This window comes from Rhinichthys klamathensis, unplaced genomic scaffold (genome assembly GCF_029890125.1).
Source record: "Rhinichthys klamathensis goyatoka isolate OS25496 unplaced genomic scaffold, OSU_Roscu_1.1 h1tg000530l_1, whole genome shotgun sequence".
Lineage (NCBI taxonomy): Eukaryota > Metazoa > Chordata > Actinopteri > Cypriniformes > Leuciscidae > Rhinichthys > Rhinichthys klamathensis.
Window position 1 is genome coordinate 978,963 of NW_026607006.1, and position 21,511 is coordinate 1,000,473.

General features: G+C 41.0%; 2 protein-coding genes across 2 annotated transcripts in view; one reads left to right on the forward strand and one right to left on the reverse strand.

The window, feature by feature from the left end:
- The window catches only part of LOC130073205 (gastrula zinc finger protein XlCGF57.1-like), a 250,423-nt gene that overhangs the window by 124,489 nt on the left and 104,423 nt on the right, over nucleotides 1-21,511 (forward strand). The gene's annotated exons all lie outside the window — the stretch shown is intronic.
- The window catches only part of LOC130073228 (gastrula zinc finger protein XlCGF8.2DB-like), a 38,670-nt gene continuing 33,819 nt past the window's right edge, over nucleotides 16,661-21,511 (reverse strand). Inside the window, exon 2 of the mRNA XM_056238697.1 lies at nucleotides 16,661-17,585. Within this exon, the coding sequence (XP_056094672.1) occupies nucleotides 16,666-17,585 (920 nt within the window). The 3' untranslated portion in view covers nucleotides 16,661-16,665. The remainder of the gene's footprint in view (nucleotides 17,586-21,511) is intronic.

Below are 21,511 nucleotides of genomic sequence, written 5' to 3' on the forward strand. Positions count from 1 at the left end.
ATGTCCTGGATGTGGTTGACTAAACTTTTCCATTTAGCCTCCATGACTGCTGGGTTGCCGTCTGGGGTTGAGGCTGCAGTCCAATAGAGGTGATTCACTATAGCAGGCCTCCACAGCTCTAGTTGGTCACACTCTTTTGAAGCTGCATCCAAGGCCTTCCCCAGACCTGTTTTAGAACAAATGGTATTAATTGATATGCACTAACAAAAACTGCTTCAAGGTTCAAACAATGGATACATACTTTTGGCAATGTGCCACACATCAAAATAATGCTGTGTCCCTTCAGGGCACAGCTCCTCTCTCACCCATTTGGCAACCTAAGGAGAAATAAACAAACTTTTGTGGATGATTGACCTGTGTGGCCCTCCGTGTATCAGCAAACCACAAACATCCAGCTTTAGTGCAATTCAGATGTTTACATTCTATACTGCAATTTTATTGTAAATACCTGGCGATGACGGTCCGTGATCAGCGTTGCCAAATGCAGGTCCTTTCCCCTCAGCAGGCCAACACTGCGCTTGAGCCCTTCAAGCTCACACCATGAGCTGTTGGGGACCTCTGAGCTCTGCAACATGACATTACAGTGTAAGTGTAAAATGCTGGTGTTGTTGAAGGAGGCGTGAATGAACTGACGCGTTGCTGGTCCAAGCATTACGATACACTGTATTCTAGTTAGGCAATACACAAAGCTCTAAGCATCGTTGTACTAGTGGAAAGATGTTATATTAATATACAATCAGTTTACTAAATTGCAGAGTTCATTTCTTTGTCTAATAACATCAGGTTTACCTGAACAAGCTGAACATCCACCACCTTGTTCACTCTGTCCTCGATCAGAGAGTAGGATCCATACTTCGCGCAGTGCCCAGGAGAATCCGACCTGGAATTAATTACAAATTTGAATTAGGTTTCAAGTTTTTAATAACCAAGGTCTGTAAAGACCATCCACCATGTCATCTGCAAATGCCAAATAAAGCCACCCTACAGGATAACAAATAACAAAATCAAAATGTGCAACTGGTCTATGAGCTCTCACACTGGTTTACCTGCAGTCACCAGCAAGAACTTGCCCACCATCCATTGCCCGTAGGTCACTAAAATTCTTCGCTTGATCGTTTTGCCAGGCCTGAACGATTACAGGGATGGTGTAGCGGCGCTGATGGCGAAAGTAACTGCTCGCACTGATGCACTGCAGGCCAAACAGAGTCAACATTCTTAATGTCTGGGTGGCCAAACATCCAGTGAAATGAATGGCCCCGCTTAACAGGAGGTTGCAGGTTGGCATGTTCCTGTGGAGCATTGGCTGGTTTTGCCAGAATCGGTGGTAGCCACATGATGCACAGACCTGGATATGTCAAAAAAAAAAAAAAAAGTAATCAACAGTATATCAGGATTCAATATAGATTAAGTACTGTACATTACTGGTCAAAGATTTCATGTTTTTAATGAAATACACATGACCAATACAGTATAACACTCAAATATGATGCCATCACAAACCAATAGACTAAAGCCAGCCTGGTACATACATTGTAAATTAACTGGCAAAACAGTCAGAGCTATCAGATTGTAATTAGATATTCTGATTTTCTAATCAGATGGCCTGCTGCGTAAACAAAACCGTACCTGCTTGATCTTTAGAAAAGTTCCTTCCTGCTGCACGATGCTCCTATCTGACCTCTCACAACAGACCGGACAGATGTCAAAAAGGCACATCAGCTCCTCTTGGCAAACAATGAATTTGTCAATGCCACTACAACAACAACAAAATTATTGGGGGGGGGGGTCATTCAAACTACCAAAGCTACAGTACACAAAAATGAGCATTCAAAATAGTCTATGTTGGTTTTAAATGATCTCACTTGTGGTGGGGGTCACACGTGTAAGGTTGCTCATCAAACAAGTCCTCCTCATGCTCCTCATGCATCGGCTCTTCGGGCACCCATGATAAGTCACTGATGACAGAGGCATTATCATCATCTTCATCTGTCTGTTCAGGACTAGCGAGGGGAGTGGAGGTTTGTGGGCAGAATGATGTCTGTGTGCCCACGCTGACCATCTTGGGCTTCAGGTTAACCTGCACAGCTGTGGAGAGGCAGTAAACACCCAAACATGTGACAATCATGGCAAATCTAAACGGCTATGTTTTTTGGTGTAGGCTATGTATTAATTTAATCAATGTGTATGGAAATGTTCTGATTGGATAGATACTGGCAATGTTTTAGACTATATGATAATATCTACCCCTTCAAAATACCCAAGTTTTACCGTGAGACCATCGGGGGGGCTTCAAAGAACACTGTGTCCCAGCGTCAGAAGTGGAGGAGGACAAGGGCTGATCCCCAGTATCGACACTCTCCACAGTGTCTACACTGTCCACAGTCTCCTGCTGTGAGGCGTCTATCAACATCTTGCAAAAACAAATATGAAAAAGGGTCAGCAAAATGCAAGGGTGTAGTGGTGAAATAAGAGGTGGGTATACTATGAATACTTAGAAGTGATTCGCAAGCACATTGGGTGCACAAGCACATTCAACATTTAATCATTTATTTTTCAACTTGGAAGTACTGAGAATTATTTACTTATCTTTGAAATTCCAAGACGATAAGTAAATATTCCCAGTCATTTCATAAGTCCATCAATAAAATGGGACGTGTGTGCTACAACTAACGTTAGTTTCCCAGTGGAAACAAAAACCTATGGCACAGCCGTACCAAAATCAAAACAGTGCGAGTGGGTGAGAAAAATGTTAAGAGGGTACACAAGAGAAAAAAGGTTGGGAACCACTGACTTAGATTACAGTACAGTGGACCCAGATATGCGATACTAAATTTGTATTCGTGAATCACGAAATATGCTCCTATAAATATTTCGTCTGTCGTCCAACAGTCAACGAGTACCTCATGTGACGTCATGGAATGCTTTGTGGGAGAAATAAGAATCATCGCTAAGCTGTAGCTAAATGCTAACATATCACCGACTTTTCCGTATTATATTTTAATTTTTGAGTACCCTACAACATCAAATACAATGGATAACTTTTTAAATGTTTATTACCAACTAGAAAATTGCCAAAAAAAAAAAAAAAAAAACTGCACCATGGCCTTTAAATGTGAAACTTGATGGAGGTGAAGCCCCCACTGCCAAGGGGGGCCACTAAATGCAGTTGTTATGCTATATATTCCCCTACTCTTATGAATTCTTATATTATATACAGTATATGACATTGTCAGCTCGTATTCCTGAGAGTTGAATGAAAACCACAAAAACATTTATAATTTAGTAAAATTTAATTTTTACTAGTAAAGTTTTCCAAATATCCCCTCTCTCTCCCCTCCATAGTCAAGTCAAGTCACCTTCATTTATAAAGCGCTTTTCACGGTATGGATCGTTTCAAAGCAGCTTTACAGTTATAATAGAAATTACCGTAACAGATTGTGTAGGCTTTACAACAGCATTAGGATAAGGTTATTGTCCAGCTAAAGTTAGACCATAAAAATAGTTAAACGACTACGCACTCCAAGTCCCCATCTTTATCCGCTATCATATAGTTTGTTGGTTTGTATAACACGCTGAAAAATGGATATGCGTGTCAGAAGGATTGTTGCTAATGTGATATGTTTAAGATAATACTATCATGAAAACGTGAATACAACTCACTGCTTTTGATGGATACATTTATTAGCTTTATTTAATAAAATATTATGCAGTTGCATATTATCTTCATTTTTTATGTTGATATGTCTATGTGCTGTTTTTAATTTGCCTTAAGACAAACCATGTGCAAAGTCATAAGTCAACACTATTGCTGAGTATTTTCTCTTTAAAGTGTTAAAATTGTGATGTCACAAATTACCTTGTAACCAATCACGTCATGAAGGGGCGGGGCTTTAGCATATCATTAACTATGCTCTGAAGCAGGGGAGCCCTACCCACACATGCCTCTGCAGTAAATGCCATCTTTTGTATGTTCCAGGCAATGATGAGTTTCAATTAAAAACTGATAAAATGTAAATATTTTTTTATATTGTATTTGAAGACATTTTATTTCCACAACTTTTTAAAAAGTGCATTCATGAACGATTCTTTGAACAGCAAATAATGTACAACTTCATGCAGGCCTAATTGAGGCTACTTTTAAAATCACTAAACATCAGTAGGCCTAACCACAAGTCAACAAAACATGCTTAACATGTGTAATCAGCGCCAAAGCTGACGACACCCGACGGCTGAAATCGGCACGGTGTGTCTGGACCTTAAAGGAACACTCCGACTTTTTGGGACTTTAGCCTATTCACCTTATCCCCCAGAGTTAGATAAGTCCATACATACCTTTTTCATCTCCGTGCGTGCTATAAGTCTGTTTGACGCACCCACCGCTAGCCTAGCTTAGCACAAAGACTGGATGTAAATGGTTGCAGCTAGCATACTAATCCAAATAAGTGACAAAATAACGCAAACATTTTCCTATTTACATGTTGTGATTTGTATAGTCACAGAGTGTACAAAAAACTACGTCACATGAGACACAGACATATTTTTAACAGTATAAATACTGGGAACTATATTCTCTGAAGGCGAAGCACTGCTACTTGGGCGGAGTGATAACCGCAGCACCTCAACGAACGACAAGAACTTAAAAAGTTTAGAAATTAGATCCCCGACAATAAAACGTCACACTTACACGAGATGTCTCCCAAACATATCTTATCCCTTACCCAAACATACCACATTTACACGATATGTCTCCCTTGTCCGGCTTCTTCTCCCTGACCAATGGAAGGGAAAGTCGGACCTAGGGAATGGACCAAATGCCCAGACAGGCAGGAAAGTGGGTGGCCCAGACAGGCCTAACACTTTCGGATCCATTACAACATATCTCGTTCCGCACTACACAAAATTCACTATCCCGGAGATACGAGTTGGTCAAAATTAACCTATTATATCCTATATCCTGTCTCTAGGACATTCCAAAAAGCATAATGGCGGATCATGATCACTTCGGGCTCTTATTGAGAAAACTATACGCATTTCTCCGGGCGTATCATCACGAGAAAACACTCAGAGAGGGAGAGGAACGAGACACAGCACCTCGTCGGCTGAAGCAAGTTTCCAACCTGATCGATCAAACCATCAGACCGGCCCTCTTGGATATGAATCTTAAAACCCAAGATTTAATAACAGGGAACGCCCATAATTGGTTGCAAATAGCGTTGGAAATCCTCAAAAAGCACTACACAGAATGCCTGGTGATTACCCAAGACCAAATTATGAACACCTCTAGAGATCGGTGGGAGGAAGCATGGGCGATAGCCGTTAAATGGGGTAGAAAGAACCTGAAGACCCTCAAAAACGACACAATCGAACAGGCGTTCCAGGCGATACAAGAGTTCATGACTCCAAAAAACCCAACCGCGACGGAGAACCGAACCGAACCCACCGAACCCAGTCCAAAAGGGGACACCCAAGAAGATACCACGGAACCTTCCACATCTAACTTCATAGGGGGTACCCGTAGAAAATTTACAAAAGATAAAGAAGAAGTAACAGAAAACCCGGCTCCAAAGAAGAAGAGACAAGAAGAACCAGAGGAAGAAGAGGTTTTTTACCCGGCAATAGATAGTAGACCCCCCATCACATTGACCAACACTACCGAAACCCGACTCGGGGAAAGCTCAATAGAAGTCACTGAGCGGCAACTCCCTAAGCCCCAGAAAGGGCTGGTAACCCAGAGGTTCGGGCTTTTCGAGAGGCACGTATGCAAGACCAACAAATACGACAATTGGTCCTTGACACCTAAGAGACCCATACTTTTCCTGGGAGACTCTAACTTATCGCGGCTCCCGGTACTAGACCTTGAACAAACGCAGGTGGTCAGCTATCCAGGCGCAAAGTTGGCACATGCGTATCACATAATTAAGAACAAAACCACCCCTAATCCAGACATACAATTAATCGTCCTAAACTTCGGTTTAAATGAAAAAGAACAAGGCAACACCACCATCCTGGAGAAAACGGTTGAAAGACTGCAAGGAGCCACTAGAACCACATTCCCAGCAGCCACAGTGTTCTTTCAACTAATAAATTATAGTAGAAAGTTACCCACCAGGTCCCAGGAAAATCTTGACTTTTTAAACCAAGTTTTAAAAGAAAAAACAAGATACATTCCCCCACTTCCAACCACCCAATTTCGGACAACAGAGGATAACATCCATTGGACACCGGAGACGGCACAGGCCATGACCGAACACTGGCTCAACTACCTGAAGCTAGACAAAAAACGCAGACAAGACGTTGCCACGTCTTTTCTGACTGTTAAACATTTTACAACTGATCCTTAGATCTTACTATGCCTCCGTATGTTTGTATGTGTCTATTATACACTCTTGATCGTTTAGAGTAGGGATGCACCGATAGGATTTTTTTTAACCGATACCGATTTCAACAAACAACTATTGGCCGATGCCGATACCGATATTTGTCACTTGCATACTATTCAGTACTAGCTAGTTTATTTCTGCATCAAATTATTTTCACTGAACATGGATTGATCCATTTAACATTCATCTGACCAGCATTATAAGAGAGGCACAATGATAAAAAAATACAATAAGACAACATGACAACATTCAGAGGTGATTTTTGCTATCCAATATTTATTTATTTAACAATATGAAGTCATATTTGATTACTTCTTAACAATAGAATCATATTTAAAACTATTATGATAAAATGGCTTAAAGGGGTCATATAATGGTACATGCACTTTTACAAGTTGATTTGACTGAAATGTGTGTTGGCAGTGCCTGTACACAACCATCATATAATGATAAAAATCCATCCAGTGTTTTTGTTTTAATCTCCTTATATGTTTTCCCCTGCCTCAAATCGAGCCGTTCGACTGTGTGACGTCACAAGCTCGCACGCCCCTCCCACGATTGTTGATTGACAGGAACGTTTCAACACAGACCCGCCCTCTCTCGTGAGGGAGCTGTCAATCATAGTCTGCGCGGCGCGGACCGGCGCGGTCATTGTTGATATGCTGGAGCACTGTCTATGAGCAGAATGGCGTCTAAGCGATTGTGGTGTTCTGTTCTTGGGTGTAATAACGAACACAGCAGTGATTTTAATGTTCCTAAATCCGAACCGCTGAAGACGCAGTGGCTGAGTTTGTTTTCGAAGGGAATATTCCCCACGAGCAACGTCAATGCTTTCATGTTTGCGCGAATCATTTCACACACCAGACTGCTTTATAAACGAGGATCAGTATAAAGCTGGATTTGCTAAGAAGCTGCTCATGAAAAAAGGATCGGTACCAGCTATTCGTGTTCCTGCTGAACCTCCAGAAGAACGGAAGTGAGTGTAACGTTTTATTAAACTTTATATTAATATATTAATCTTTGCAAATCACTAGCTGCACTCTTCACAATGAATGCGTCTAAGGTTTACACTCAGGGTACATTACGGCATGTTTTCTATGTATGACCGACGTTCTCAATATAATTCATAATCCCACGTTTATACTGAACAACGCGTTATGGTTATTGTGTTATTGAGTTACAAATGGTGTACGCAAAGAACAGAGAGGCGGGGTGAAAAAAGCTCATTATCATTTAAAGTCATATGCACTGATACGGCGTGCTGAAAACAGAGCTGTTTTTGACCAGGTAAAATAAGTGTTTTCTTACAATACTAATGAGAATTTTTAATTAAAGTATATTACAAACTTTTAATTTAGACCCTAAAGAATCATATTAGCTTGTACAAAAATGGCATTATATGACCCCTTTAATAACTCATGAACAGTTCATTCAGTTGTTGTGCATGTTGGACTAGAACATTAAATAATTTCAAATGAACATAGATCTGTTTAACATAAAGATTAAAAATATGACATGACAAACTTCAAATAGTTTTTTTTGCAATAAAACATTCCTTCTTAACAACTGAATCATCATATTTAAAACAACTTAGCTTAAAAACTCATGAACAGTTAATTCAGTCGTTGTGCATGGTCCACACTAAACATTAAATCTTTTTAAATGAACATAGACCTGTTTAACATAAATATTAAAAATATCACATGACAAACTTCAAACTCATGATCAGTTCATTCAGTCCATTTGCTGTTATCAAGTATTAAGGTTGCTGCTTTAGAAACAGGGGCAGGTTCTTCTTTATAAAAAGAAGCTTTTCTGTTTTTTCACAGTGCAGTCGGTTTCTTTTACTGTCCAAGACATTGGACGCAGCACTGAACAATCGTTCACTGTCGGTGCTTGTGCTCGGTGCACACAAATACTTGCGTGCAGTTTGCGCAAGAGACGGAAAGCGACCTTGATTGACACACCAGTATTGAAGAGGATTCTCATTTCTTTCAATTGGGATTTCTGCGAGGTAGGCATCCATTTGTGGCATGGGAGGGTTAATCCTAAATCCATGTGATAAATTCTCCTCCAGAACTTCGTCGAACATGTCACACAGACTGGGTGCATGTTCACTGTCCTTGCGCGACTTTTTGGCTTTTGGATTGTCCTCTGGGTGGCGCACCGCGGGGTTTCCGTCTCTTTCGTCGCTCAAATCCAGCTGTGCTTGCAGCATCATGCGAACTGCCTGCTTTTTGTCCGTGTCGAAGTAGTTATCTTTGTATCTTGGGTCTAACAGTGTTGCGATACAATAAAGAGGTTCTGAGTCATTTTTAGCAAAACGCTTTGTAACCGCATCTAGTAGTGTTTTTTTGGTGGTTTTTACTCCCTGGTCAGTTTCAAGGTCCTTGCTCAGAAGCCACTTTAGCGCAACAATTGATGGAATCACATCCGCTGCAGATGCTCCAGATGCACTCATCTCCCTCGTCAGTTGCTCAAATGGGTAAAGAATAGAAACTGTGTTCTCAATTAAACACCAATGATGGGCAGTTAATGTCACAGGCAGAACATAATCTGCACTATAAGCCGCGATTGTTTGCTTTTGATCCAAAAGGCTTCTCAGCATATAAAAAGTACTGTTCCACCTTGTTGAAACGTCTTGCTGAAGAATTTTTGGTTGCATTCCCATCTTAATTTGAACACTGTGTAAGCGCGAGTACGCTAGAGGGGAATGCTTGAAGTGGCCTACTATTCGTCGGCATATTGCTATCACGTCATATATGCTTCGTTGACATATCAAGCCCTCGTTGACAGCTAATTGTAAAGTGTGTGCAACGCAGGGTAAACTCGCGACATCACTGACATCCATTGCCTTTGTAATGTTTCTTGCATTGTCTCTGACAACTGCATGGACCTTGACTTTGTTGATTTTCCACGTTTCAAGCATTGTGTTGAATGTTGAAGAGATCGCCTCTGCGGTGTGTGAACCCGTAAATTCCTGTGCGTGCAGCAATATTTTTTGCAATTTGAAATCTTTATCAATCCATTGCCCAGTGAGACTGAGCATACAGGTAGGGCTTACATCAGAGCTCCAAATGTCGGTTGTAAAACTGATGGCTGAAATATCAGTGGCGAGGAGCTCGTGTATATGTGCGGCTACAACATTGTACATGTCTGGAAAAATATCGCCGACTAGGTAGGGAGTAACGTGGCTCAAGGTGTTCAACAAGCCTCCGAAACCCCACGTCTTCCACGACGGAAAACGGCTGATCGTCCAGTGCGATAAATTCCATAAGTTTTTGGTTAATCCCCTTTGCTTTGATGCTGTCTTGAGTAAACTTTTTTACTTTTTCAAATACCTGGGCCACACAGGGTGTCGGAACACTGGGAGGCGGCAGTTTTTTCTTTGCAGCACTGAGGAACGCAGCATGCTGTTCAGGATGCTTTTTCAGGTGGCAGATTAAATTGGATGTGTTGAAATTCTTAGCCGTGCTACCCCCTCTAGATATTTCAGCTGAACACTTGTTGCAAATGGCGATTTTTTGGTCTTTATGCGAGATTTTGAAAAAGGCCCAGACCGCAGACATTTTTCCGAGACTCCTATTCAGCGCGCATTTCTCACGTGAATGTCACGTGAACTTCCCCACCCCCGATCCACATCTGACAAACTATATTTTATTTCGTACAGATTTCATTTTGTTTTGGTAAGTATTTAATTATTTTACCCAGAGAAAAACGTTGAATATGCAACAGACATGCAACTCATTGCCTTCAAGCAATTAATTAACAAACCATCGGTATCGACCTTTTTCATGCTTTTGCCGATATGCTGGTGGTGTTAAATTAATCAAAAATCGGCCGATAAATATCGGCGGCCGATACATCGGTGCATCCCTAGTTTAGAGTATAACCCTTTAATTGCTGTGTAGTGTTGCCTTTCGGTGCTCAGGCCCTAATAAACTAACAAACCTGTAAGTATAGTATGTTGGCATGTTATTGGTTAACATGGTAACATTTTTGCAAGAGTGTCATGATTCTGCCCTCTTGCCCTTGATTTTCCCTAGTCGTGAGGCAGGATCATGACAGAATCATGTTTTGTGTCCAAGCACATGGCTTAGTGTTCGGCCATGTGCTTGTGTTGTCTTGTTACGTAAACCCCGCCCCCTTGTTACCCTTGTCTTGTCATTATTGTCTAGTCGGCTTCACCTGTCCTCGTCATTAGTGTTCCCCTTTTTAATCCCCTTGTGTTTGCTGTCCTGTGCCGGTTCATTGTTTCTCATAGTGTGATTTTTACCTGTGTGTTAAACTTACCTGTGAGTACCTTGGGAGAGTTTTGTCTGGAGAATTACTGATCCTGTTTCTGTAGTGAGTTTATGGTCTAGTTTGTCAGTCCTAGTCTAGTCTTGTCTTGTCATTTCTTTTGCTGTTCATGTTTTGCCCCCTCGTGGGTTTTGTTTTCTCTGTTTTCTGTCTATAATAAACTTTGTGTCACTGTATCCTGTCTGTGCCTGGGTTCACCTTCCACCCTCATAACAAAGAGAGACAAGAAAATTTAAACGATACAAAATATCCTAATCCTGATTTGTATTCCTCTTGTATTGTGTCCTTCATCATAGTCAAAGCTTTTCTGCGTGCCACGTCTCTGTCATATGTAGGGTTGGGTACCGAAACTCGGTGCCAATAGGGAACCGGTTCCGACGTAAACGGTAGAAACCAGACCGAATAAGAACGACAATTTCGGTGCCTGATTTCGGTGCCTGACTTAATTAGGCACACACGCACGCACAGTCTCTTCTGTCTCTCATGCGCGCTCTTGCTCGCAAGGTTTGGCTGCATTTCACGTGTAAAATTACGTGTCAGAACGCCCTCTGGGTGTGCCGACAGTCTGAATCCATATAGAATCAAGCCAAACCATTGGCTGATGGCGCGGGCGCCGCCTCGACGCACTTACGTCATCATTTTATGTTGGCACGCGCGCGCCATCTGCTCCTCAGATTTATTTGCCGAAAAAGGAAGCTGGTCGGCAGTGCAAGGAGCTTGGCAGCGTCTCGTTCCCTATTGAGAGAACATAGGTTACACCAGTAACCAGAGATGTTCTCTTTCATAGGTTCACTCAACGCTGCGTAGCTAAGAAGCAGTGGATTTGTATTTATAGGCTGCTGTATCACGTGCCGTTTGAACTGACGCGCTACAGCGATCTGTCACATTTCAAAGAGCCAAAACGTTATTTATTGTGTGAATCTCGTAAAAATATTGACAGAATCTGACAGCTGTGGATTTGTTTCATATCAAAAGAAACCTTGTCTGTCGGTGTCAGTGTCCTCTTTGTCTGCGATTTTTCTCTGCGTGAGAAAATGGATGTGTGGCGTGAGAGCGTGTGAAAAGGGTCAATTGCGTGAGTCTGACGGTCAATGCGTGAGAGTTGGCAGCTCTGCCTGCTAGTAATCTCTATTAATCTCCAGTATTATTACATTGTTTGATACAATATTGTTTTATTTGATATTATGTAAATGTGAATTTTTATTTTATATTGGTTTTATTATTATTTGTATTTATATTGTTTAAAGATTTAAGTTAATATTGTGTCCAGTTTGGCCCTGTAAATAAAAGGGTATTATTTTTTGATAAAGTGTGTGCGGTTTCGTTTACTTAAGTACCGTTTCAAGAACCGTTTAAGCACCGGAACCGTTTATAAAATACCGAGTAGGTACTGGTATCGGATAAAACCCAACCGATACCCAACCCTAGTCATATGTTAGTGGACTTATATAGTGAAGAGTGAAACAGTGGTGTCAAATTCAGTGGCCCTCCAGGACTGGAGTTTGACACGTGGTATAGGGGTAATTTCGGGTTTAGAGAAAAAAAATGGCAGCTGGCTGCAGAAAGTGGCTGCCATTAAAACCAGACGTAAACAGCCATTCACAACAACCACACACAACAACAAAAGTAGGAGGTGCAGGTTATGAATAATACTAGTGGAAAACTAATTAATCTGCTTTTATATTATATTATTGTTCTTGTTTATATAAAGTAATAGTCAAAATCATACCAGTCAAGTAATAAAGTATCCATAATAAACACAGAAGTCATATAAAAAATGTATGAGCATCAAATGAGACTGACAAGGGGCAAAAGCAGTTAAAAACATGATGTAAAGAAAAGTATCAAATTACGTAAACACATACCACAAGTAGAATAAGGAATGATGTTATTCTGAAATCAGGAACACTAAATACAACAATGCTTTGCTAATTTTAATATTTTTTTCAAATTTATGTGCAAAGCTTTCAGGTTTAATTTAAACTTTGTAATTTGTACCCGAAAGATGGTGAACTATGCCTGGGCAGGGCGAAGCCAGATGAAACTCTGATGGAACCCCGCAGCGGTCCTGACATGCAAATCGGTCGTCCGACCTGGATATAGGGGAGAAAGACTGATCAAACCATCTAGTAACTGGTTCCCTCCGAAATTTCCCTCAGAATAGCTGGCTTTTATAGTTTTATCCGGTAAATGACGCGAATGACTAGAGGCCTTGGGGCCGAAACGATCCAACCTATTCTCAAACTTTAAATGGCTAAGAAGCCTGGCTCGCTGGCTTGGAGCCGAGTGTGGAATGCGAGATGCCCAGTGGGCCGCTGTTGGTAAGCAGAACTGGCTCTGCGGGATGAACTGAACGTTGGGTTAAGGTGCCCGATGCCAACGCTCATCAGACCACAGAAAAGGTGTTGGTTGATGTAGACAGGTGGCTTTGGGTGCTCAAGCCCCTGCTCCATTTCAAAATTAATCAAAATTGCCCCTCTCAAACAAATATCAATGATAATATTGTGGTCAATAAAACAAAATGCATTTGATTATAATTAACATGACAAGGTGTACAAAACTAAAGTAGCCTGTAATCATGTTTATTTTTACGTTTCTGTCTACCTGAGGTATCGTTGCTATAACACGTTGCTATTGGTAGCGTCACTTGCGTGTGTCTTGCTTCGGACTTGACTGACGGGGTCAGTCTCCTAGCCTGGATGCCAGCCGAACTTAGCCCCGCCCACAACATTTGAGGTTGGAAAGTTCGGTCTGGACTTGATCCGTTGTGGAGCAACTATGCTCGAATCAGAGCTGTTCGGACCAATCAAATTGTCAGGGCGGGCTTTATACGATGATGGACAGATGATCAACAGTAACGTAATCATCCACGTCACCAAAGAGCGCTTGGGTTGAATTCGTTTACAAGTCAAGTCATCTTCATTTATATAGCGCTTTTAACAATAGATTGTTTCAAAGCAGCTTTACAGAGATAAACATATAATTTAAGGTAACAGATTGTTTTGGCGTTATAGCGGTTCTTGAATAATGTTACTTCCAGCTAAAGTTAACTAAAGTTAACCTCCGTCGACAAAGATGGCTGCCGCTGGAGAATTGAGATGTGTAGATTCCGCCATCGCGTCTGTTATAGAAGATATCGACAGCGCATTAATTTTAAAAGAGGAACACAGAACTGCAATCAAGGCAAGTCGCTCAACACTTACTCTGTTGCTCTGATTGGTTGTATGTCTATCCAATTGAGTGCAGAGGCATTTTCTTTCTTGGTTCGGTTGAAACACCCACCATAATCGCAGCCCAATGGAGCAATATCAGACTCATATTCTGACTAGAATCTGGGTATGACGACGTCAGGCTATCAGTCTCCGTTTTCGAGGGTCTAAAACTCCGGAGTAGTGTGTGCACGGCAGGAATAACCGTAGCAAAAGTTATGCGTTTTAAAATGAAAATGCACTAGTGTAAATGTAGGTATCCCAACAACAGTCTGCTGGGGAACCGATGCTCTCGAGCCAAATATAGTTCTTTCAGTGAGTATATGGCTCGACGGCAGGAAAAAAATAAACCAAACAATTTTTAAACTCTTTTTTTTTTTTTTATAATAAAAGGTTGTGTGTCGATTCAATTAAAAATCCACATATCATCACATATTTTGAAATATTACATAATTCATTGAAGCCTGTTTGTCATGTATAATACACCGACCAATCGTCATCTGGCACAACAAGTTCAAATTTCATTGGACAATGTGAAGTGGAGCGGTAATTTCCTGGTCATTTATAAATAAGTTGTTTGAAAATTACATGGACAGACTAATTTATATTTATGAAGCGATCTGAATCTGCGTCGTTGAACTAATGGATGTTAATTGACTACAAAGCACTGCCCAAAACCAGCACCAAAACTAGCATTAATGGTAAGTATAGTATTCAAGTCACTTGTATTTAGGGTGACCAGACGTCCTGAAAAATTCGTGACAGTCCCGAAATCTGAGCCAAATTGGCTGAAACTAGCTCAATGGTAAACAAATATAGATAAAAATTGTTCTGTGATTTCAGCAGCAACAAAATAATCCATCTAAAAAAGAGGGGAAGCTCCACGATTTCATCATTTCTCACAATATTGTTCACCTATGTCACCATGCATCTGTTATTTTCTCATTTTTTTAATTTCTCAAATTAAATTTTTTTAGTTGTTTAATTTATTTTAAGAAGGTTTTGACATCTAAACGTAAGAGCAATTCCATGCAAATGTCAATAAAGTTTAATCAAAATAACAAACCCTTTCTAAGTTGTCCATTTGGCTCTGTATTTTATTGTATTGATGTAAATTTGAAGGAAATTGCTGTGTCACTTTGAAAATTGCTTATTCACCTCAGATAAGGTGTGCACAGATACTAAAATGGACATTTTTAACCAAACATATTTCATGGTTTCAAAAGAGGGATCATATACTCAGTTTTTTATACTTTATGTTAACAGTAAGCATTTTGCAGAAAGATGGGAGCATGACTGAAATATAAATACACTCACTTTGTTACAACTGCATTGCCCTTTAAATTTATAACGGCTATATTTAGGAAGTCATGACGCTTCAGTGCTGTGTCACGTCCGTAACGATTTAAAGAATAAAGCTCTGTTCTGATCTCTGTTTAGTGAGGAAGTATTTTTAATCTCTCTGGATGTTATGTAACCATGATGTTTCTCAGATTGATATTTCTCTTGCATTTCATCTAATACTTCACTCTCCTCTTTCAGCGGCATCAGGTCTAAAGTGAAAAGAGACTAATAAAAAAAATAACATCAGTTTAATTCCACAAAGCAAGACACATCAAAACCAACCTAAAGGCATTAAAGCATCAAAATCAACAATATGCTTGCTAGATCCTCTATGCTCTAAATTTGTGAAAAAGGAGTTGTTTCAGAATCTATAATCTCAGAATCTCTTATCAATATTGTTAACCACTAAAAACCTGCAGTCCAAGAAAGCTGGCAATTATTAAACACCTCATCACTTATCACAATTGGTTTATTATAGACCAATCGCAATGTTCAGTAATTAAACTGGAATTTCAGCCAGGATTTAAGCTCTTTCTTTGCACAGAAACTGTCCTTATTAAAGTTACACCTTTTAACAACACAGACCACACATTCGCTTGGCCAGCATGAGAATTATGTTGGCATTTTTGGACAAGCAGTCATATCTATCTAACTGCTACCATTTTGCTTGTGTAAAAGAAGAGAGGTCTCATTAAGCAAAAGTATTGTGTCCCACAGGGCTCAGTATATATTTAGGAAGTCATGACGCTTCAGTGCTGTGTCACGTCCGTAACGATTTAAAGAATACGTTTATATTGTATAATAATTATTATTACAAATAATTTGAAACTTTATGTGCAAAGCCAAATATGTCCATTCTAATTATGAATGACAATTCATCTAATTTCTTTGCTCTAAACAACCTAAATAATGCATAAAATTGGGGCTGTGTATTTGCTGCCTTTCACTGCTAAGTGGTGCTACAATCACAGACTTTTTATTCTGTCTATTACGTCATCTGCCGCAGCTAATTGAGAGCTGTAGCAGGTAAATTCAAGTGAAAAATTGTAGTTTAACGTATTCAAAATCACAGTACTGAAATTACAGTACAAATTTAGAACTGAAAATAAATGTATAGGCTTTTATTATAGGTTAGAACTTTGTGTTGTTGTTTTTTATTTTAAATGAAAGATCAAAAAGGAAAAACAATACATATTTATTTCCACCGCCTTCTTTGAACATATTTACAGTGGCAAGGAACCCAAACTTCATCTGTGACAGAAATATAGAAAAAATCCTTGGGAGAATCCAAGCTAAGTTGGGGGGTAAGTTCTCTTCTGGCCAGGGTCTTTCGTATGCAGGCCTTTTCCTGTGTCTCTAAGTGTGAAGGGAATTTTTTTTTCTTTTACACTGATCACAATTTAATCCCCTCCAGAGGTGATTGCTTATGCTCAAAAACAGCATAAGCAGTTCTCTCCAGTGTGAATTCTTATGTGGCTATTTAGGGTTCCTTTATGTGTAAAACTCTTCCCACATTGAGGGCATGTGAAAGGCTTCTCTCCAGAGTGAATTCTCATGTGGTTATATAGGGTTCCTTTATGTGTAAAACTCTTTCTACATCGAGGGCAGGTGAAATGCTTCTCTCCAGTATGACTTCTCATGTGGGCATTAAGGGTTCCTTTATGTGTAAAACTCTTTCCACATTGAGGGCATGTGAAAGGCTTCTCTCCAGTGTGAATCATCAAGTGGCTTTTAAGGCTTCCTTTTTGAGTGAAAGTCTTTCCACACTGTTGGCAGGTGTAAGGACTTTCTCCAGTGTGAATTTTCATGTGGGTATTAAGGTTTTTTCTATGTGTGAAACTCTGTCCACACTGAGCACAAATGAATGGCTTCTCTCCAGTGTGAATTCTCATGTGGGAATTAAGAATTTCTTTTCGTGTGAAGTCCTTGCCACATAGTTTGCAAGTGAAAGCAGTCTCTCCAGTGTGATGTCTCATATGGGTATTAAGGTTTTTTTTATGTGTGAAACTCTGTCCACACTGATGGCACGTGTAAGGTTTCTCCCCAGAGTGAACTCTCATGTGGACTGTAAGGTTTTGTTTTTGAGTGAAACTTTTTCCACAATGTTGGCAGGTGAAAGGCTTCTCTCCAGTGTGAACTCTCATGTGGATTTCAAGGCTTTGTTTATGAGTGAAACTGTTTCCACACTGATGGCAGGTGAGGTAACTGTTAGGTTTGGTCTTCTGAGCTCTGTTTCGTGAGGAAGTATTTTTAATCTCTCTGGATGTTATGTAACCATGATGTTTCTCAGATTGATATTTCTCTTGCATTTCATCTAGTACTTCACTCTCCTCTTTCAGCGGTATCAGGTCTAAAGTGAAAAAAGACAAATAAAAAAAATAACATCAGTTTAATTCCACAAAGCAAGACACATCAAAACCAACCTAAAGGCATTAAAGCATCAAAATCAACAATATGCTTGCTAGATCCTCTATGCTCTAAATTTGTGAAAAAGGAGTTGTTTCAGAATCTATAATCTCAGAATCTCTTATCAATATTGTTAACCACTAAAAACCTGCAGTCCAAGAAAGCTGGCAATTATCAAACACCTTATCACTTATCACAATTGGTTTATTATAGACCAATCGCAATTGGTCTTCTTTTAATTCGGTATTCTTTTAATTCGGTTACAGCAAATCGGAATCCAAGGTTGTGTTTTGAATTGGTTTGCTTCATATTTAAAGGATTGAACCTTCTCAGTAGAGACAGGCAATTATTTATCACCTCGTGCACCAGTTTCATATGGGGTTCCGCAGGGCTCGATCCTGGGTTTTACAGTTTATTCGATTACTTACAGTGTATTGTTCTATTACCTATGAAACATTGACAAAAGAGAATTAAGAAGGAAAAGGACACTTGGAAGATTTACCTTTTTTTTTTTTTTTTTTTAAAGAACAACGACGAACATTTATTTTGCATTTTTGCTGTATTGGACATTTCTGAAGTGACGCACAAGACTGAACCCAGGGCGCAGACAGGATGCAGTGACACAAAGTTTATTATAGACAGAAAACAGAGAAAACAAAACCCACGAGGGGGCAAAACATGAACAGCAAAAGAAATAACAAGACTAGACCAGACCAAACTAGGACTGACAAACTAAACCATAAACTAACTACAGATACAGGATCAGTAATTCTTCAGACAAAACTCTCACAAGGTACTCACAGGTAAGTTTAAACACACAGGTAGAAATCACACTATGAGAAACAATGAACCGGCACAGGACAGCAAACACAAGGGGATTAAATAGGGAACACTAATGACGAGGACAGGTGAAGCCGACTAGACAATAATGACAAGACGAGGGTAACAAGGGGGCGGAGTTACATAACGAGACAACACAAGCACATGGCCGAACACTTAGCCATGTGCTTGCACACAAAACATGATTCTGTCATGATCCTGCCTCACGACTAGGGAAAATCAAGGGCAAGAGGGCAGAATCATGACAGTTGGTCACTCTTTTTTGTTTATTTCACATCACCTGGCCTGACAAGCGCGAAAATGAGAACTGTTTCTGAGGAAAAATATATTGTTGGACTTTATTTCAGTTTGTAGTGTATTTTGTGCATTTTCTCTGTTTATACTGTTTGAACAGAGACTGTACGTGTGCACCTGATTATTTCTTCAGGAAACAAACAGATGGCTGAAAATCGTGACCTACTTGATTTACTGACATGTTCTGACTACTCACAGTAGAAGACAGAGTATATCTCGGGGAGAGGATGAAGACTTACGGTCTCAGGTTCAGTTCCTGCATGACGAGGTTGCTGTTCTGCAGCGGTGTCTTCGTGACTCACTGGACCTGCAAAGGACAGTGATTGACTGCATGAGTCCAGACGAAGGTACCGTTCCTGTTGTGTCACGGCCGAAATCTTCTCCTTTAGCCTCTTCTACCCCATATGTTCGAGGACAGGTTCCAGGGGGAGATTCAAGGTCAGTTTTTGCTAATGTGCCTCATGTGTGTGCGCCCATGGTGACTCAACCAGCCTCGGCTGATTTGTCTGCTACGTCCAGGGTCTTAGCCTCTGTCCTCCATCAATCACGTCTTGAACCTCTAATATTTGAAGGTAAAGGAAAGATGAGTCCGGAGGATTGGCTTCAGTCTGTCGACATATACAGGACTTCACTAGACCTTACTGATTGCCAGATGTTACTTGAACTCCCTCGTTTTCTGTCCAAGGAGCCAAAGAAGTGGTTTAATGTCCTGAGCTCCCATCTTTCCACATGGGCCCAGTTTTGTGAGCTGTTTAGGAAGGTTTTTCTGCCATCTGATAATCAGGAGCGCATTATGAGAGGTATCCTGGACCGGGTTCAGAGGCCAGACGAACCTTTGCCTACGTTTGTCGCCCACATACTGAGTGAATTTCGAAAATTGTGAACTCCGCCTCCTCAGCTGGAGCAAATTGAGCTAATATGCAAGCATGCTGTCGAGAAATACAGGGTAGCGCTCTATGGTACTGCGGTAACGTCTGTGATGGAACTTCTCTTACGTGCGCATGAGCTGCATTCAGTCTTGGGTCCGTGTAGTCGTTATGCACCCCATGTGCCACAGTCAGTTCCTGTAGCAAGGGAAGTTCACTGTTTCAAGTGTTTGACACTGGAGTATACTTCCCGTAACTGTCCTGTAGACTTCGGAATAGTCTGGATGTGCGCTCGGTTTCACCCAATCAGCAGGGTGAACATACTACAGAGACGCAGAGTTCGGGACACCCAAGTAGTGTATCGTATACAGCGGCTGCGGCTGCCTCAGAAAAAATTAAGCTTTCTGAGTTGTTGAGATCCTTTCCTGATTTATTTGATGGACATCTAGGTCATACATCCATGGTTGAGCACAAAATTGACACAGAACAGGCCAGACCTGTCCATCTTCCTCCATACCTCCATCACCTGCGAAGAAAGAGTTAATTGAGAGGCAAATCGACACTTTACGGTGAAAGACTCCTACCCACTTCCGAGAATAGATGAGTCCCTTGATTTTCTGGGAAGAGGAAACTTCGTGTCCACAATTGACTTAGCCAGGGGCTATTGGCAGGTGGCCATGGAGGAATCGTCAAGGCCAAAGACCGCTTTTATTTCTCACCGTGGGTTATACCAGTTCCGTGTTCTACCTTTTGACCTGTGTAATGCCCCAGCCACTTTTCAGAGGCTCATGAACACTGTGCTGGCAGGCCTTATCTACAAGTCATGCGCAGTGTATCTGGACGATATTGTAGTCGCCTCACCCACGTTTGAGCAATACCTGATAGACCTGGAGGAGGTCCTGGCTTGGCTCAAGTCAGCTGGTCTGTCGATCAAGTTGAAAAAGTGTCAGTTCTGTAGGGAGGAACTTACCTTCTTGGGGTATCGAGTCACCAAAGATGGTGTCCTACCGAATGAGGACAAAGTGAAGGCGGTGGTTGACTTTATTACTCCAGCGAATGCTAGGCAGGTGAGACAGTTCTTGGGCCTGACTAGTTACTACCGGCGATTCATTCACGAATATGCACGACATGCTGAACCTCTTTTTGCACTTACAAGAGCCAATGTTCCTTTTGTGTGGACACAAGATTGCCAAAATGCTTTTGATTTCCTCAAAAGTAAATTGACGTCTGCGCTTATTCTGAGATTTCCAGTTTTCACTTCCATTCTTCGTTCATGTTGATTCGTGTGATGTCGGTCTGGGAGCTGCTTTATTGCAGAGGGATGAAGAAGGTAGAGACTGTGCAATTGCCTATGCCAGCCGTGCTTTGCACAAGTCTGAATGCCCTTACTCTACCCCCGAGAAGGAATGCCTGGCGGTAATTTGGGCGCTTGAGTATTTCAGACCGTACATTGAGGGGCTGCACGTCACAGTTTTTTCCGACCATAGCAGTCTGAAGTGGTTGATGTCACGACCAAACCCCACTGGAAGGTTGGCTCGGTGGTCACTTCGGTTGCAGGACTTTGATTTTGAAATTATCCATAAACCTGGAGTGTCCAACAGCGTTCCTGATAGTTTGTCTAGAACAGTGGTTCCCAAACCTGTCCTGGCGACCCACCAACACTGCACGTTTTCTTTGTCTCCCTAATCAAACACACCTGATTCAACTTGAATCAGGTGTGTTTGATTAGGGTGACAAAGAAAACGTGCAGTGTTGGTGGGTCGCCAGGACAGGTTTGGGAACCACTGGTCTAGAAACCCCTTACCTACCTGTAGTCGACCCCTTGACATTCTTCCTGATCGCGCTGTTCTTGGGAGTCTAAACTCGCGTT